Source organism: Hemitrygon akajei, chromosome 10, assembly GCF_048418815.1.
Source record: "Hemitrygon akajei chromosome 10, sHemAka1.3, whole genome shotgun sequence".
Lineage (NCBI taxonomy): Eukaryota > Metazoa > Chordata > Chondrichthyes > Myliobatiformes > Dasyatidae > Hemitrygon > Hemitrygon akajei.
The window spans coordinates 113,988,467-114,007,889 of NC_133133.1; the positions used below are offsets into that span (position 1 = coordinate 113,988,467).

The window sequence follows — 19,423 nt, forward strand, 5'->3', positions numbered from 1 at the left end:
GGAATTGAACCCCGATCATTGGTGATATAATAGCATTACACTAACAGCTATGCTAACATGCCACCCAATGATCAATACACCCAAACTGGAGCAGAAGGCAGACAATACTTAATTGAACTATTATAACCAAAGGACAGGAAATTGCTCAAAAGTGATATGTGAGTTGGCAGCAAGTGTAAATCCTAAGGCACTAATTGGTCAAATCAAGAAGCCCTTGTGGTGGATTTTAATCCAATTAAAACAAGTAACCTTCTATTTCATTGCTGACTGGCAGAGCTTTAGCTTATTGTAGAGAGAAGTTTGGCCCTCACTCCCTGTGTATCTCAGTCCAGGCCCTCAGCGAGTAAATGGTCCAGGAGCCAAAGCTTCAGCTGAAACTATTGCTGCTGGTGGAACTCATTGCCCTCCCAGTTAACGTAATGGAAATCCACAGGTGGTGGGCTTATTGACCCAGCTTTCTGCAGTTAATCCCTAAGACCCTGTTACCTACTGTTTTATTTTTGGTACTGTGTAGAGATTGAAAAATAACTGGGTTTTTTATTAATAGGACTTTTCTACAAGCACCATTTAGAGTTTATCTTCCACTTGGATAGTCCACAACCCAATGCTATTAATGTTGAATCTGCCAGTTTTACATAATCCACACCCCATGTGTTGCCCTCCCATTCACCTAGTTTACTTCCCCTTTCTTCATCTCTCACCAACCCCCCTTTGTCCACTTTGTCCTATCTGCTCATCATCCCCTCCCCATCTGGTTCCACCTATTACCAACTGGTCACTGTCCCATCCACCTCCACCTACCTGGTTCCACCAGCCCATTGTCTCCTCCTCCATTCCATTCCATTCCATTCCATTCCATTCCATCAATCACCTACCTGCCTCTGTCCCATCACCCCTAACCATTCTGCTATATTCTGGCAAGCTCTCCTCTTCCCTTTTCTGCTGCAAAATCTCAACCTGAAACATGGACTTGCACCTTCTACCTCCACAGATAAGACCATAAGATATCGGAGAAGAATTGGACTATTCAACCCATTGGGTCCGTTCCATCATGGCTGATTTATATTACCTCTCAACCCCATTCTCTAGCCTTCTCCCCATAATCATTGGCACCCGTACTAATCAAAAACCTCAGATGATGCTTGACTTGTTCAGTTTTTCTAGATTTTTTTGTTCCAGATTCCAGCATCTGCAGACTCGTTTGTTTTCATGCACTTTAGAGAATGCTGCCGATATCTACTGCATATTTATTAAATTATGCCTTTCCTGACAATTGTTATTTACACCATGAAATGGTAAAATCTGAGAGCAATTTTTTCACCGTCCTTCCTTCTCCAAACCTCTCCTTCTAATACCAGCTCTTAATTTTTTATATCTCTGAATAATTTAGATGGGTGAGGAGTGTCAGACAGAAATTGTATCCGAAGAGAACAAAAGTCTGATTTGGACTCTACTGAAACAAGTTCGGCCAGGAATGGATCTCTCAAAAGTTGTACTGCCAACATTTATCTTGGAGCCTCGTTCTTTCTTAGACAAGCTATCAGATTATTACTATCATGCGGATTTTCTGTCGGAGTGAGTGCATTTGCTTTCCCACAACACAACCTCCAAGTTACTATTTATCCATAGATGATTGTCCTTTATTATCCCAAACTCTTGGTATATTCTTCTATTTTTTTCATGCTTCTGCACAGGTGACATAGTCACAATGCTATTTTTGGCTGAGAAGGTACAAAAGGTAGATTTTTAAAAAAGTGATCTTGATATACTGGATCATCATTAAGTTTATCGAATAGTGGAGTGGGTTCATATGATCACATAGCCATTTCCTGCTCTTGTTATGATTTTAAATGGTGCATCCTTTAACTTGATGAGCTTTGGGTCTCCAGAAATTTGTATGTAATTTCTATACTCCCACCCCATGACTCTTCCTGACTAGTGAGCACTAAAGATAATTATGGTCTTCACTTAAGCACATCGCATATCAATGCGACAGTGTGAGAAACGGTCCAATGTTTGGACAATTTAAACGCATGGCCCAATGGATTGAAAAGTCAGGGTGCTGGAACAAGAAACAAGGGTCAGGTCGGTTCTGCTCACTGCTCCGCAACACTTACTCGGCTCTGCATGAACTGAGGCTGAAGCTGAGGCCTGATCCGGCTGCTCCGGGCTTCGTGTCTATGGGTTCACTTCTATTCTGAATGCTATTTGCTTACTTTATTGCTTGCACGATTTGTTTTTTCTCTCTCTCTGCACATTAACTGTTTGATAGTCTTTTTTTTATGTGTTCTTTTGAGTTTCTTTGTTTTGTGGCTGCGTGTAAGGAGATGAATCTCAGGGTTGTATAATGTATATATACTGTGATAATAAATGTACTTTTAACTTTGATCTGAATCACACAAATTCTTCACAACACAACTAAAGCCTGGGGCCAGGCTTCAGCTGTAGTTTTAGCTTCCGGAGAATGTTATGATGGATGCTAGTTGCAGAGCTCAATTCATAGTCCTTACACTTTTCAGACGGATAAAGCACTACAGCACAGAAGCAGGCCCTTTGTCTTATATAGTCTGTGCCTAGTCCCATCAACCTGCACTTGGGCCATAGCCCTCCATATCCCTCCCATCCATGTACTTATCCAAATTTCTCTTAACTGTTGAAATCAAATCTGCATCCACCACTTCTGCTGGCAACTTGTTCTACACTCACCCTCTGAGTGAAGAACTTCCCCCCTCATGGCTCTCTTAAACATTTCACCTTTCACCCAATGAACTCTAGTTATAGTCTCACTCATCCTCAATGGAAAAAGCCTGCTTACATTTACCCTATCTGTACCCTTCATAATTTTGTATACCTCTATCAAATCTATCCTTCAATCTCCTACAATCCAGGGAATAAAGTACTAACCTATTCAACCTTTCCCTCTAACTGAGCAACATCCTTGTAAAATTTCTCAGAATCAGAATCAGGTTTATTATCACCGGCATGCTTTGTGAAATTTGTTAACTTAGCAACAGCAGTTCAATGCAATACATAATATAGAAGAAAAATTAATAATAATAATAAATAAATAAATATATCAATCACAGTATTTGTATATTGAATAGATTAAAAGTAGTGCAAAAATAGAAATATATTAAAAAGTGAGGAAGCATTCATGGGTTCAATGTCCATTTAGGAATCAGATGGCAGAGGGGAAGAAGCTGTTCCTGAATCACTGAGTGTGTGCCTTCAGGCTTCTGTACCTCCTCCCTGATGGTAACAATGAGAAAAGAACATGCCCTGGGTGCTGGGATGCTGCCTTTCTTGAAGATGTCCTGGGTGCTGTATAGGCTAGTACCCAAGATGGAGCTGACTAAATAGAGCAGTAACTCCCCCCCCCCACCATACCAGACAGTGATGCAGCCTGTCAGAATGCTTTCCACGGTACATCTGTAGAAGCTTTTGAGTATTTTTGTTGACGTAACACTCTGCAGTCTTTCAATCTTATTGACATCACATAAAACAGCACCTAATACTGCAAATTAGGCTTCATATTTTCCTCTAGGTTAATGAGATTTGAAGATTATATAAAAACCACAAAGTAAATTATTATGTATAATTTTATTTTAAATTTACATGTAATTATTTTATTTCTATTTGTTGTTTTGTGTGATGCTGAAGTGTTTGTTTCTTGCAGCGCAGCCACTGAGGAAAACCCTTACCAACGTTTGAAGAAAGTTGTGAGGTGGTACTTGTCCGGCTTCTACAAAAAACCAAAGGTTTGTTTTCCAAAACAAATTTCCTTCAGTGTTAAAAAGATCTTTTTCTCTGTAACTCATTCTGCATTCTGTTACTGTTTCCTCAGTGCACTGATGTGATGAAATGATCTGCATGGATGGCATGCAAAACAAAGTTTTCCAGTTTCCAGCACCTGCAGAATCTCTTGTGTTTAGAGTTTTTCACTGTACCTTAGTACTTATGACAATAATAAACCAATTTGCCATTTTACAGTAATGTTATAGAATCTGAAATGCTAAAGCCAAGAGGGTGAAGGTCTTCTTTCAGAAGGAGTGGGTGTGTTTGTATATTATAACTATCAAATAGCAATTGCTGAACTTCATTTATTCCCACTGCATAAATTAATCAGATTTTTGATAGAATTTTAAATGGATACAACCTTTTAACTTCTTTTTCCAAAGTTTTGTGGTCAAATTCTCGGCTTTGTAAGTCTTTTTCTTTCTATGGTAAGGGCCTGAAGAAACCATACAATCCAATTATTGGTGAAACATTCCGGTGTATGTGGATTCATCCAAAAGGCAACAGCAGGACATTTTACATCGCCGAACAGGTATAAGAAAATGATCCACTTCTAGGGTGTCCTTCACACACATTATTGCCTAACTATAGTATGCTAGAATGAGAGTCACACAGCAGAAAAGTAGGCTCGTCAGCCCTCAGCCCTCTGGACCATGCCAATCAAGATTCCCATTTGCCTGTGTTTATCCCATATTCTCTCAACCTTTCCTATCCATGTACCTGCCAAGTGTCTTTTAAGTATTGTTGCACCTACCTGCCTTTGGATTGATCAGCTGCGCAGAGAGGGGGACCCTGCTGCACGGGCAACAGCTTGCTCTCCAGATTGCACTGCGTAGCTTGCGTACTGGCTCGTGTATCACCTAGACAGCTGGGACGCAACATTCGTGGTCAAAACCGACCAACGGAGGGCATCATTGCACCTTCTGTAGCATCCACACCAGTCACCAGATTCAAAAACAGTTCCCTTCCCCAACCAGTGATGCTGATCAATATCTCCACCCACTAGCCCACCCCTCCACACCCCCACCATCGCTATTTTATCATTTCCTGTCAGAGTCACTTAATGTACAGACACTTCTGTGCCTCACATCACTTTATGCGCATACATACAATCAATCTATCTTATGTATTTATATTTATTGTATTTTTTATTATTGTGTTCTTTATCTTATTGTGTTATTTTTGTGCAGCGTCGGTGCTAGAGTAACAATTGTTCTGTTCTCCTTTACACTTGAGTACTGGAAATGACATTGAACAATCTTGAATCATGAATTAGATATATAACAGGGTAGCAGGCCCTTGCAGCCCAATGAGCCTGCTCCACCCTGTCATAACCATGTGACCAGTTAACCTACGAACCCGTACATCTTTGGAATGTGGAAGGAAACCAGAGCACCTGGAGGAAACCCACACGGACACAGGGAGAATGTACGTACTCCTTAGTCCCAGGCTGGAATTGAACCCGGGTCGCTGGTGCTGTAATATCATTACACTAACCGTTACACAACTGTTGATATGTGCTCAGCTAAGTTTGCTTTGTACTGACTTGCCTTTTATGTAATAGGTATCTCACCATCCACCTGTGTCTGCCTTCTATGTAAGTAATAGAAAGGATGGATTCTGCATCTGTGGTAGCATCTTGGCCAAATCAAAGTTTTACGGTGAGTTTTGGTTTCCTTGCAAGTGCATTGATACAGACACTATTATAAGTGGATCGTTTCACATCAAAAACATTGGATGAACCATGCTTTACAATGTTGGAGAATAGTGTTAGGGAAAAGCTTGATTTCAGTCCCAGGTCAGACTGAAAATAAAGTGTAAGGAGTATATTAACAGTTTGCCATGTGCACGGGAGGTAGAGGGGATGGTGGCTGAGCACTATGGGCATGCTATGTTAGCGCTGGAAGATGTGGCGGGGAGTAGCTGGGGAAACAGCCCCTAAAAAATGCAGAAAGGGTTGGGGAGAATGTGTGTCAGGTGATGAAATATCTTAGTGGTTGCTGGTGGAATTTGCCAAGAATGGTCCAGAGAATGTGGGAACTGTGGGTGAGAAGTGGTGACCAGAGAGCTCTGTGCTGACCATGCAGGAGCAGAGCTTGCAAATAGATGAGATGTAAGCCATTTATTTAGAGGCACAGCATGGAACGGGTCTTTCTGGCCCAACATCCCACCTATTTAACCGTAGCCTAATCACAGGACAATTTAAAATAATCAATTAACCTATGAGCGGGTACAATTTATGGACTATGGGAGGAAACCAGAGTACCCGGAGGAAACCCACATGTTTACAGGGAGGACATACAAACTCCTTTTCGAGGACACCGGAATTGACCTCTGAACTTTGACACCCAAGCTGTAGTAGGGTCATGCTAACCACTATACTGGCCCAAAGCCGGCTCCACTGTAGTAGAGAGGTCACAGTTCAGGAAGAAGGCAGATACAGCAGATACTCCCCTGTCACAGTCAGAATAATCCAAATCAGGTGTATTTTTACTGACTTATATGTCATGCAGTTTGTTGTTTTATTTTAGAGATCCAGTACAGTAACAGGCCCTTACAGCCCAGTGAGCTTGCACTGCCCAGTTACACCTATATGACCAATCACCCTACGAACCCTTAAGTCTTTAGAATATGGAAGAAAACCAGAGAACCCAGTTTTTGGCAGCAGTAGTGTGATGATGTAAAATTACTATAAGTTACAAAATAAATAATGTAAAGTTACAGGAACAATAAAATAGTGTTCATGGATCATGGACCATTCAAAAATTTGATGGCGGAGGAGAAGAAGTTGTTCCTTAAACATTGAGTGTGGGACTTCAGGCTCCTGTACCACCTCGTCAGTGGTAGTAATAGAAGAGGGATGTCCCGGATGGTGAGGGTCCTTAGTGACAGTTGCCACCTCCTTGAAGATGTCCTCAGTGGTGGAGAGGATTATACATGTGATGGAACTGGCTGCATCTACAACCTCCTGCAGCCTCGTGGTGCTGTGCATTGGAACAAATACAACGGAGATGATCCCAGTTCCTCCAACTCCATTGCATTGCTCCAATGGTAAGTTGTTCTGCACGAGCCTCTGCACAGATGCCCCTGCACAACAGACAGCAAAATTCTTCATAGGTCAATGTCCAAGCATGGGGTTAGGTGAGATAATGGCACAGTTCAGGGTCCAGATTGTAGGGGAGTACTGATGGAAAGTCCAGGTATCTCAAGTAAGGTGAATTTGCTTAGAGTCATAGGGTGCTATAGCACTTAAACAGGCCCTTTGGCCTATTAGTCAGAATCTGAGGCCACAAACCAGGCACGCCCAGGATCCTCTTCAGTTTGCGTATAAGGAGAAGGTGGGAGTGGAGGATGCTATCACGTATTTGCTGCACAAATCACTCTCTCACCTAGAGGGGGTCAGTTGTGCTGTGAGGATTACATTCCTTGACTTCTCTAGTGCCTTTAACACCATCCAGCCCAAGATCTTAAGGCACAAACTAACGGAGATGGGAGTAGACTCTCACATGGTGGATTGGATAGTGGACTACTTGACAGATAGACCTCAGTATGTGCGGTTGGGAGACTGTAGGTCTGACACGGTGGTCAGCAGCACAGGAGCGCCGCAGGGAACCGTACTCTCTCCGGTCCTGTTCACCCTGTACACATCAGACTTCCAATATAACTCGGAGTCCTGCCATGTGCAGAAGTTCGCTGATGACACGGCCATAGTGGGGTGTGTCAGGAATGGACAGGAGGAGGAGTATAGGAAACTGATACAGGACTTTGTGATATGGTGCAACTCAAACTACCTGCGTCTCAATATCACCAAGACCAAGGAGATGGTGGTGGACTTTAGGAGATCTAGGCCTCATATGGAGCCAGTGATCATTAATGGAGAATGTGTAGAGCAGGTTAAGACCTACAAGTATCTGGGAGTACAGTTAGACGAGAAGCTAGACTGGACTGCCAACACAGATGCCTTGTGCAGGAAGGCACAGAGTCGACTGTACTTCCTAAGAAGGTTGGCGTCATTCAATGTCTGTAGTGAGATGCTGAAGATGTTCTATAGGTCAGTTGTGGAGAGCGCCCTCTTCTTTGTGGTGGCGTGTTGGGGAGGAAGCATTAAGAAGAGGGACGCCTCACGTCTTAATAAGCTGGTAAGGAAGGCGGGCTCTGTCGTGGGCAAAGTACTGGAGAGTTTAACATCGGTAGCTGAGCGAAGGGCGCTGAGTAGGCTACGGTCAATTATGGATAACTCTGAACATCCTCTACATAGCACCATCCAGAGACAGAGAAGCAGTTTCAGCGACAGGTTACTATCGATGCAATGCTCCTCAGACAGGATGAAGAGGTCAATACTCCCCAATGCCATTAGGCTTTACAATTCTACCGCCAGGACTTAAGAACTTTTTAAAAGCTATTATTAATGCTTTTTGAGATAGTGATTTAGATGCATATCATATTTTTTACTGAGTTAAGTATTGTATGTAATTAGTTTTGCTACAACAAGTGTATGGGACATTGGAAAAAAAGTTGAATTTCCCCATGGGGATGAATAAAGTATCTATCTATCTATCTATCTATCTATCTAGTCCATGTTGCACAGTTATTCTGCCAAGTCCTATTTCCCGTCACGTGGTCCGTAGTCCTCCATACCCTTCCCTTCCATGTACTTGTGCAAACTTCTCTTAAATGTTGAAATTTAACTCACATCCACCACTTCCACATTTGTACAACCCTCTGAGTGAAGAAGTTCCCACTCAGGTTCCCCTTAAATATTTCACCTTTCACCCTTAACCTATGACATCTAGTTCTAGTCTCACCCAGCCTCAGGGGTAAAAGCCTGCTTGCATTAACCCTATCTATTCTCCTCTATCAAATCCCATGCATTCGCCTATGCTCCAAGAATTAAAGTCCTAATCTATTCAGCCTTTCCTGATAGTTCTGGCAACATCCTAGTAAATTTTCACTGTACTCATTAATGTCGTTTCTGTAGGTAAGTGACCAGAAATGTACAGAATACATGAAATTTGGCCTCATCAACATCTTATACAACTTGACCATATCACCCCAATTCCTGTGCTCAGTACTCTGATGTATGAAGGCCAATGTGCCAAAAAGCTTTCCCTATGACCCTACTTACCTGTGTATCTATCTGCATATAGTATGGTACAAATAATGAGAAGATCTCAATGGCCAAATGATGTGTATTCTTTGCTCTGTTTTTCAGGAAATTCATTATCAGCAATATTAGATGGTGAAGCAAGGCTTTCTTTCCTTAGCCGAGGAGAAGATTACATAATGAATATGCCTTATGCTCACTGCAAAGGTAGCATTTCTAGTTTCTTATGTTGACGTTACATTTCTCTGTGGAGTAAGATGATTATGGTATAGTGTGGAAGTTGTAGTAAGGCAAGGGTTAATATAATACTCAGGCAAGGATAGATTGCAAATAGAGTGCAGACAGCCCAGGCAAGAAAAGTCTTTGAAGAGAATAACTTCACTTCACAGAGCAGATTCCTGGAACTAGTTTCACTTACTGGAGTTGAGATAAGCATATAACAAAAACACATACATCAACTAAGGAACAGTTGCTTTACTAACTTCGAAGTATCATTGGTTAATAGTTTGTAGTTTCTATTGACTTTTAAAACCTCTATTACGAATGGCGATTGATCTTGCAGGTAAGAAATTCAAACATGCACAGTTTACCAAATGGTCAATATCAGTAACTGCTAGTTAATTGCATTTTTCTGTTCTGACTTCAGAACAGTGCGGGTGACAGGGACCATGCTGTTCCCCTTGTGCACAAGTAAAATAAAGTATGATTAAGGAATGAGAGCGAGTTTTCAGAGCCCAGTTAATCGGCAACAATAGCCTTTGAATCAGTACCTAAAGTGCAAAGGAAAAGCTGTTTGAGGATTTAAATCTAGAAAAAGGTTTGTTCATCAGCCCAATTTACTTTACTCATTCAGTGTCAAATTCTTAAAGGTAAAAATTGTTCTAATTGTATTGAAAATATGTAATTTCTCAGGGAATGACTATCCAGACATATATGAAATTAATTTTCAAAGCCCAAGGCAGTTGTTAATTAGTGATTGTGACCTATTGATAGAAAACAGCTGTATTTCAGTCAGAAAGGTAAAACATTTACATTCTCTTGTTACAGAAATATTGGATTAGGGTGTAGAGATTAATTTTCCTATGCTTGCTTGTATTTTTATATAATAACCTATATATTTATTTAATCGTTCAATGAATTTTCCAGCAATTAAGGTGCAGTTATTTTTATAGAAGCTTCTTATTTCTCTGCAGCAGGTATCATGCCATATGAATCTGTGTTAACTGTTATCACTGAAATTTTGCTATCTCTAGTCTGAGTATGAGAGGACCATGACTGCTTTTTCCTTCTTTATTCTCTCGGCTCCTCTTACTTTGTTATTCTTCGTCCTTGTAACTCAATAACTTTATGACTCATTCCTGATTCTGAAGAATCTTTGGATCACAAAAGAATCAGAGTCCAACAGCAGGAATAGTTAGTTCATGTTCACATCAGTTCACTGGTTATGCTGGAGAAGGATATAACTGCATGCTATTGAGAAACAAGGAATCACTGACAGTTTGTATGTTTGTCCAGCTGCCACAGGCCATTGTCCACTACAACAGAGTGCACAGATCAGAATCAGATTTATTAATATTGACTTAGATGTTGTGATATGTGTTTTGTGGCAACAGTACAGTGCAAAAATTTAAAGTTGTCATACATTATTAGTGCAAAGAAAAGGAATATGAGGTAATGATCTTGGATTCATGGAGTGTTCAAAGATCTGATGGAGAAGGGATTGAATGTGGGACTTTAATCTCCCTGATGGAGGAGAGGGACTATCCCAGCTGATGAAGATTCTTAATGATAGATGCTGCCTTTTGAAGATGTCATTAATGGTGGGGAGGATTGTGCCCATGATGGAGCTGGCTGAGTTATAACCCTATGCAGCCTCTTGCAATCCTGGGTTGAACTCCATCTGCCACTTCTCAGTCCACTTCTGCAACCTATCAATATCTCTCTGCAATCTTCGGCAATCCTCTACACTATCACTACACCACCAACCTTTGTGTCATCTGCAAACTTGCCAACCCATCCTCCTATCCCCACATCCAGGTCGTTAATAAAAATCACGAAAAGTAGAGGTCCCAGAACCAATCCTTGTGGGACACCAGCCCTCCAATCTGCATGTACTCCCTCCACCACGACCCTCTGCTTTCTGCAGGCAAGCCAATTCTGAATCCACCTGGCCAAACTTCCCTGGATCCCATGCCTTCTGACTTTCTGAATAAGACTACCATGTGGTACCTTGTCAAATGCCTTACTAAAATCCATGTAGATCATATCCACTGCACTACCCTCATCTATCTGCCTGGTCACCTCCTCAAAGATCTCTATCAGGCTTGTTAGACACAATCTGCCCTTCACAAAGTCATGCTGACTGTCCCTGATCAGACCATGATTCTCTAAATGCCCATAGATTCTTTCTCTAAGAATCTTTTCCAACAGCTTTCCCACCACAGACGTAAGGCTCACTGGTCTATAATTACCCTGACTATCCCTACTACCTTTTTTGAACAAGGGGACAACATTCGCCTCCCTCCAATCCTCCGGTACCATTCCTGTGGACAACGAGGACATAAAGATCCTAGCCAGAGGCTCAGCAATCTCTTCTCTCGCCTCATAGAGCAGCCTGGGGAATATTCCGTCAGGCCCTGGGGACTCATCCGTCCTAATGTATTTTAACAACTCCAACACCTCTTCTCCCTTAATATCAACATGCTCCAGAACATCAGCCTCACTCATATTGTCCTCATCATCAAGTTCCCTCTCATTGGTGAATACCGAAGAGAAGTATTCATTGAGGACCTCGCTCACTTCCACAGCCTCCAGGCACATCTTCCCACCTTTATCTTTAATTAGTCCTATCTTCACTCCTGTCAACCTTTTGTTCTTCAAACCTTTTATGCAAACCATTTAACCTATTTTAAGATTATTCTAACCCTTCTCTCCTACATAGCCCTCCATTTTTTTTAATCATCCATGTATCTATCTAAGAGTTTCTGAAGTGCCCTTAATATATCTGCTTCTGCCACCCCCCCCCCGCCCCCGGGACTCACTACTCTATGTGTAAAATAAAACTTAACTCTGACATCTCCCCTATACTTTCCTCCAATCACCTTAAAGTTATGTCCCCTTGTATTAGCCATTTCCATCGTGGGAAAAAGTCTGTGGCTGTCGACTCTTATCTATGCCTTTTGTCATCTTGTGTGCCTCTATCGCCTCTTTCTTCAAAGAGAAAACCCTAGCTCACTCAACCTTTCCTCATTAGGCATGCACTCTAATCCAGGCAACATCCTGGTAAATCTGCTCTGCACCCTTTAAGATTCCGCATCCTTCATATAATGAGGCAACCAGAACTGGACACAATACTCTGAACTGGACTGCTGTATGATCCCCAATTCCTCCATCCTCTTGAACTCCTCCTTTGCCAGTCAGAGCTTGTCTGGAGGACGCCTTCGAGCACGGGCGTGGAGGGTTGATCCCTGGGTCGAGATGTGGTGCTGTACGCCGTGTCTGGGCATGGCTGCCGTGAACTGCAGTGCCAGAACCGATGGGAAATCCGCCAGGACTCTGGTGAAGTCGTAGTCGGACAGCATGATGGAGTCTCGGTGTGGGGCCAGCAACTGGGCTTCACCCAGGGAGAAAGTTTGAAAGGTCTCGGCGTGGACCAGTCTCTTCCTTGGCAGGTCGACCAGTAGGCTGTGAGCCCGCAAAAAATCTGCTCCCAGGAGCGGTTGGGCTATGGCGGCCAGTGTGAAGTCCCATGTGAACCGGCTGGAGCCGAACTGTAGCCGCATCGTACGGGTGCCATAGGTCCTTACTGTGCTGCCGTTCGCGGCCCTCAAGGTGGGACCCGGTGCTCTGTTGCGGGTGTCATAACTCGTCGGAGGTAAGACGCTGATCTCGGCTCCGGTGTCGACCAAACAGCGGCGTCCCGACTGCTTGTCCCAGACATACAGGAGGCTATCCCGATGGCCAGCCACCATAGCCATCAGCGGCGGCTGGTCCTGGCGTTTCCCGGGAACTTGCAGGGCAGGCTACAGCAGCGGGCTTCTGCGCCCCACCGCTGGTGGTATTGTTTGTTCGTCTCCTCACCCCTGCCTCTGGGGTTAGCGGGCTCTGTGGCTGGGCCTGGTCTGGTTTGCTGCTGGGAGCGTGGCCTGGTGATCTGTGCGACGGACGCACCACTCTCCTTGGCTTTCCACAGCAAGTCTGCCCGGGCCGCCACCTTCCGGGGGTCGCTGAAATCCGCGTCAGACAGCAGCAGGCGTATGTCCTCGGGCAGCTACTCCAGGAATGCCTGCTCAAACATGAGGCAGGGCTTGTGACCTCCGGCCAGGGAGAGCATCTCGTTCATCAAAGCCGATGGCGGTCTGTCTCCCAAACCATCCAGGTGCAGTAAGCAGGCAGCTGGCTTGCGCCGTGAGAGTCTGAAAGTCCTTATGAGCAGGGCTTTGAATGCTGTGTATTTGCCGTCCTCTGGGGGCGACTGTATGAACTCCTCAACCTGGGCCGCTGTTTCCTGGTCGAGGGAGCTCACCACATAGTAGTAACGTGTGGCATCCGAGGTTATCTGTCGAATGTGGAATTGGGCTTCTGCTTGCTGGAACCATAGGTGAGGTCGCAGCGTCCAGAAGCTTGGCAGTTTTAACGAAACTGTATGAACAGATGCGGCATCGTTCATCTTCGGCCCAAATATCGTTTGGGCCGTCGGAGTCACCAATTGTAGCGGTGTGCTACACGCAGCACTGAAATAACGACACGGAGTCGGTGAGGTGCAGTTGCGAAAGAGATTTATTCAAACTTCGCAGCCTCGCTTTAAAGCTTTCCTGATCCCGCCCTCCCTGGGTGGGAATGCTGTAGGGGGCGCATATTCACAGTCTCGTCCTGCGCGCGGGCTTTTCCCCTTGCTGGTGAAGCAGGCTTGGCGCCCTTTTTGCGACCAGCCTTAATGCCGGCGCGCGCCGCTTTGTGAGCCGGTTCGAGTGCACTGGGAAGTGGGTCGCCACAGTTTAACCAGAGTTTTATAGAGCTGCAACGTTCCCTGATAGATCTTGGACTCAAACCTGTGACTATAAAGGCCAACACTTTATGCACTTTCTTAAGCACCCTATCAACTTTAATAGTAACATTCAAAATTGAATTAATACTTGTCTAAGAAACTTCCTAACTTCCGGGAGAATGAGCCTGGGGCTACTTCTACCAAAGAGATGGCAGAGGCACTTTGGACCAAATGGACCCCTTCTCTACAGCAACACTCACAAAATGGTGGAAGAACTCAGCAGGCCAGGCAGAATCTATGGAAAACAGGACTCAATGAAGGGTCTTGACCCGAAACCTCAGCTGTTTATTCCTCTCTATAGATGCTGCCTGATCTGCTGAGTTCCTCTAATTATTTGTGTAGTGTATCTAAAATTCATTATTTAAGATCCTGCATTGTAATGTGTCATGTATTAATGTGATGTATATGTTTGTGACCACACCAGTGATTAAGACAACTTGATTTTGATTCCTAGTCAATTATCATGATCAATCCTAAACAGACAGTGTTTAGTATTGTTGGATTGGGGTGTAGAATTGTTATTTTTCTTGTAGTTTAACTTTCCTATGTTTGTTTGTATTTTTATATAATCATCTATATATACGTAACTGTTCAGTAAATTTTCCAGTAATTACAGTATAGTTGCTTCTGTATTTTTCTCGAAATTGCTTGATATTTCAGTAGCAGGTGTCACGCCACTTGATTGGCTATTTTATTGGTTAATTGTTACCATTGGATTTTTTGTTATCTCTAATCTGAGTATGAGACGACCAGAATTACTTTTTTCCGTCATCTTTTCTTTGTTCTCTCAGTTCTTTCCCATTGGTTTTTCATTTTTGTAACATTTAGTAAAATGTTCGTAAGCAATATGTCTTATGCCTCATACTTGACTTCAAAAGCACCTTTGGATCGCTAAAGTATCAGGATCCAACATTGCCGTCATCAAATGATAAATTGCAAATTCTTTGGAAACATTGCTAATGAATGACAGTTCTGTGCACATGCTGCTTCCTTTTCCAAAGAAAATCGTACTTTTAAACATCAGAATTCTTCTGCCAATTCATATCTCTTGCTTAATGGATCCATGTCCTTCTTGATGTGCCTATGTCACTCGGTTTTTATTACCTAGAAAGAGTGATGTTTAATCAATCACTTAAATTACTTTAGCTGGAAAGAAAATGCACTTGAATCTGCTTTAGATACAATCACTCTAAGCAGTTGTTCATTCCTTTTGTGAACAAAACTCAATAAAATCTTTTATAAAGAGCAATCTTTAATCTCTGATGTTTCCAAGAGAGAGAATTTTTAAAGTAAAGTCAAACTTCTCTGCCGGCACAGTGGCCATTCTTTAGGAGCAGTACAGATTGACAGTCTGTGTGTTTAATTCAGCATTAATGCTTTGGTTTAACACCATTATGAACACTTCACTAAGGTCTCCCTGAGATGCATGTCTTCTGGATAAATTGCTCCATTCTAGCCTATCATCAGTTCATCTCCAAATCCAGTTTATCTTGGGGTTTTGTATTTTCTGATCTAGATACTGTTTATTATTTTAAGATGCATGAAACATTTATTTCTATCCTAGTTGACCTTTCAATGTCATCGTAACTATCAACTCTGCAGTTGTACTGCTGCACAGGCAGTTCTCCTTCACCATCATTACAACCTGAAACTTGGTGGATCCAGTGATAATGATCTAGAAGTTTGTTGGAAGTCAAGCATGAGGAGTAAATCTTTTAATTATAATTGATTTATCAGTCATCCATAATAAACAATCTAAAAGTGACCAAGTCACTCTATTGTAAGATAGAGGCTATAAGGCTTGGGAGCAGAAGTTGGCCATAAGGCCTATCAAGTCTGCTCTGCCATTTGATCATGAATGCTTTATTTTCCCTCTCAATCCCATTCTCCTACCTTCTCCCCATAACCTTTGACACCCTTACTAATCAAGAACCCATCAAACTCCACTTTAAATATACCTGATGCCTTGGCCTTTGTGTTAAGAAGTTCCTATTCATCTCTTTTCTAGAGGGCCGTCTGGGTATACTGAGACTTCTCCATCCTGGCCTTTCAATGAGATTTCCCCCTCCCCTCCAATTCTTCTAAACTCCAGCAAGCACAGGCTTACAGCCATCAAATACTCCTCATACGTAACTCTTTCATTCCCAGGATCATTCTCATAAACTTTGTCTGGACCCTCTCCAATGTCAGCACATCCTTTCTTAGATATGGGGGCCAAAACTGCTCACAGTACTCCAAACGTGGTCTGACAAATGCCTTATAAAGCTTCAAAATTACATCCTTGCTTTTATATTCTAGTCCTCTCGAAATGTATGCTAACATTGCATTTGAAGGAGGAGAATAAAGAAAAGAGAGAAAAAAACAATAAAGTTGAGGTCATTTTATACTCAGAGATAAAGCACAGTCCAATGAAAACAATTAACCTGTGAAATAGCCAGATTCAAGTGGCACGACACCTCCTACAGAAAAACAAAGAAGCTTCTCGGGTAATACAGAATCAGCTATCCTCCAAGACTGGAAAATTAATTGAACAATTACACGCATATAGGTGATTATATAAAAATACAAGCAAGCATAGGAAAAGTTAAACTATGAGTAAAGTAACAATTTTATACTCTAACCCAACAGACTTTGAGATTCTAGCAACTGCACACGTGGAATTAAGTGAAGAGGTTCAGTGGTTGCAATCAGTGATGTTTTGCTGTTCACCATCCTTTTCCAGTTTAACTAACCTTCAGTAATCACTGACTTGACAATTACTGAAACTACCTGCAGCTGTTGCTGTAAAATATTAAGAGAACATTGGGATTTGTTAAATGGCTGAATGTTAATCATGTACTGAGCTACAATCGCATAAAACATGAAGCATTACAGCACAGAAACAGGCCCTTCAGTCGATGATGCTGTGCAGAACTAATAAAGCAAGCGATGCCTAGTTACACTAATAATAACTTTGGTGTTTTTCATACAGATGGTGTAGTTCAAAATGCTTTGCAATGGGATAAAAGTCAAAGTATTAAAATAAAATTTTAAAAAGTAAACATGAACATAAAAGACAAAGAGATGTTAGTTAAAAGCAAGGTTAAAGAAATAGGTTTTGAGCTGGCGTTTAAAAGAGTCAACTGAGTCTGCATCCCTTATAGTTTTAGGTATTTGAATTCAACAGTTTTGGAGCGTAGTTCAGAAAAGCTGACCTGCCAATTATCTTTTGAGAGAGATTGTTTAAATTTAAGAGACCGGTGGAAGAAGACCTGAGAGGTCGAGTGGGATTATAAAGCAGAGATGATTCTGTGATGTACTCCAGTCCCAGAGCATTAAAAGCTTTAAAAAACAAGTAAGAGAACTTTACAAATCAATTCTAAAAGACACAGGAAGCAAATGCAGAGTAGCTAGTACTGGAGTGAAATGTTCCCTCATCCTGGTTTTGGTTAAAACTCTAGCAGCGGGATTCCGAATGTGTTGAAGTTTGTCAGTAGATTGCTTTGGAAGTCCAGTAAAAAGTGTGTTGCAGTAATCTAATCTATTCAATATAAAGGCACTAATCCCTTCTGCCTGCATACAGTCCACATCCTCCATTCTCTGCATATTCATGTGCCTCTCTAATGGCCTCTTAACATTTTAACAAATTTCGGAATCAAAAAATAATTTTGTGTAGATAATTCCCTCAGGCAGAAATTTCAAGATGCAAGGTTATAACCTGACTTAACACAAATTTTTAAATTAGGCATTCATAACAATAAAAATAATGGTAATCAACTGGATGGAAATATTGGGAGCAGTGGAGGCTGAGAGAAGATCTGATAGAGGTTTATAAGATTACGAGAGACATGGACAGAGTAGACAGACAGTACCTTTTATCCCAGTGTTGAAATATCTAATTCCAGAGGGCACACACTTAAAGTGAGAGGGCATAAGTTCAAAGGAGATGTGAAGGGCTGATCTTTTGCACAGAGAGTACCTGTAATGCACTGCCCGTGGCAGATACATTTAGGACTTTAAAGAGACGTTTATATTGACATTTGAAAGTGAGGAAAATGGAAGGATATGGACATTGTGTCGGCAGAAGGTTTATCTTAGTTGTCCATTTAATTACTAATTTAATTGATTGACACAACTTTGTGGGTCAAAGGGTCTATGCAATACTGTTCCATTTTCTAAATCACTCAGTTGTAAGGGCAAGAGAGAAAGCGAAGAGGAAAACAAAGAAAAGAGAAAAAGGAAGAAGTTGTGGTCAACTTAAATGTAAAAAATATAGCTTACTACAGAGATACAGCATCTACCAGTGATAGCAATTAACCTATGACTTAGCCACTTTCAAGTGCTATGTGTATTTGTAAAGAATTTTTGAAGCTAGTGATAATAATAAAATGTTTCATTGGTATTCATTAGTGACTAGCTTGTATTCCATTATTTTATTTATGCCTGGTGTTAGGGTAAATATTCAGAAGAATTATAGCAAGTATATCCAGATTGATACAAAATGGGTAGCTTTGGAAAATGGGCGCTTCTGACTCATGAAGAAATTGACGTACAAACAGTTCTCAGTAACCTGGGACTACCTATATAACGAGTGGTCTAATATAGGCTGAATAGCCCTGATCTGAAATTCCAAAATCTGAAAACACCGAAATCCAATAATTTTTTAGCGCTGACACAACGTCACAAAGGGAAAATTCCACAGGACGATGGGGAGATTCTTAGGCGACGCGCAGGTTACTGCACAGCACTGGCGTTTCTGAAAAGTGATCTCACATAAGTTAATCAAAAATAGAAAGCCATAAGTTGAAAAATGAATATCTCGATCGTGTATCATCAGTGTCGGAGTGAGCATATGCTGCTTCACAGTATGCTAATCACAAAACAAGCAAACAAACTGAAAATTGAAGATATTGTGAATATTCAGCAGAAATTTAAGAAAAGGCACAGCGTTTAATTCTTAAAGCGTCTGCTGATTATGAAAATCTAGCATCAGAACAAGTCTACCATGCTGATTGTTTTTATACCTTACATAACAGCATTAAATTTTTAATATATCACTGATGAAAATATAACACTAGAACAACTCTACAATGATGACTGTTTTTATACCTTACATAAATCTAAAAAGGTAAAATACAAATACAGTGTACTGTAAGCTTTTATTCAAAGCACAGTATCATAGGTGGAGACTGAAAGCCTGTCATTGTTTGTCATTCCACAGCTGATTCAGGTATTCTCCCGATGCTGCTGTGGTGCTTTTGTTACCCTGCACACAATCCATTTTCATTATATTAATGGTGTGTCATAATTTTTACTGTTAAGTACAAATGCATGATAAACAACCAGTAGCACAGAATACACAGTCAGAAATGATGGCGATCCCAAGCTATCTCATTACATATTCCAAAACACTTCTAGCCCCATGCATTTTGGATAAAGGGTATTAAACCTGTACTGTTTGCAGCAGATGAGCAAAAGACATTCTAGTGATGATTATT

At 41.7% G+C, this 19,423-nt stretch overlaps 1 protein-coding gene across 10 annotated transcripts in view; it reads left to right on the top strand.

Moving 5' to 3' along the window:
* The window catches only part of osbpl8 (oxysterol binding protein-like 8), a 212,892-nt gene that overhangs the window by 152,498 nt on the left and 40,971 nt on the right, over window positions 1-19,423 (top strand). For all 10 annotated transcript variants that reach the window (XM_073058761.1, XM_073058763.1, XM_073058762.1 and 7 more), the window contains 5 exons: window positions 1,391-1,575; window positions 3,677-3,758; window positions 4,229-4,327; window positions 5,360-5,456; window positions 9,008-9,106. In XM_073058761.1, coding sequence (XP_072914862.1) covers window positions 1,391-1,575; window positions 3,677-3,758; window positions 4,229-4,327; window positions 5,360-5,456; window positions 9,008-9,106 — 562 coding nt within the window. The remainder of the gene's footprint in view (window positions 1-1,390; window positions 1,576-3,676; window positions 3,759-4,228; window positions 4,328-5,359; window positions 5,457-9,007; window positions 9,107-19,423) is intronic.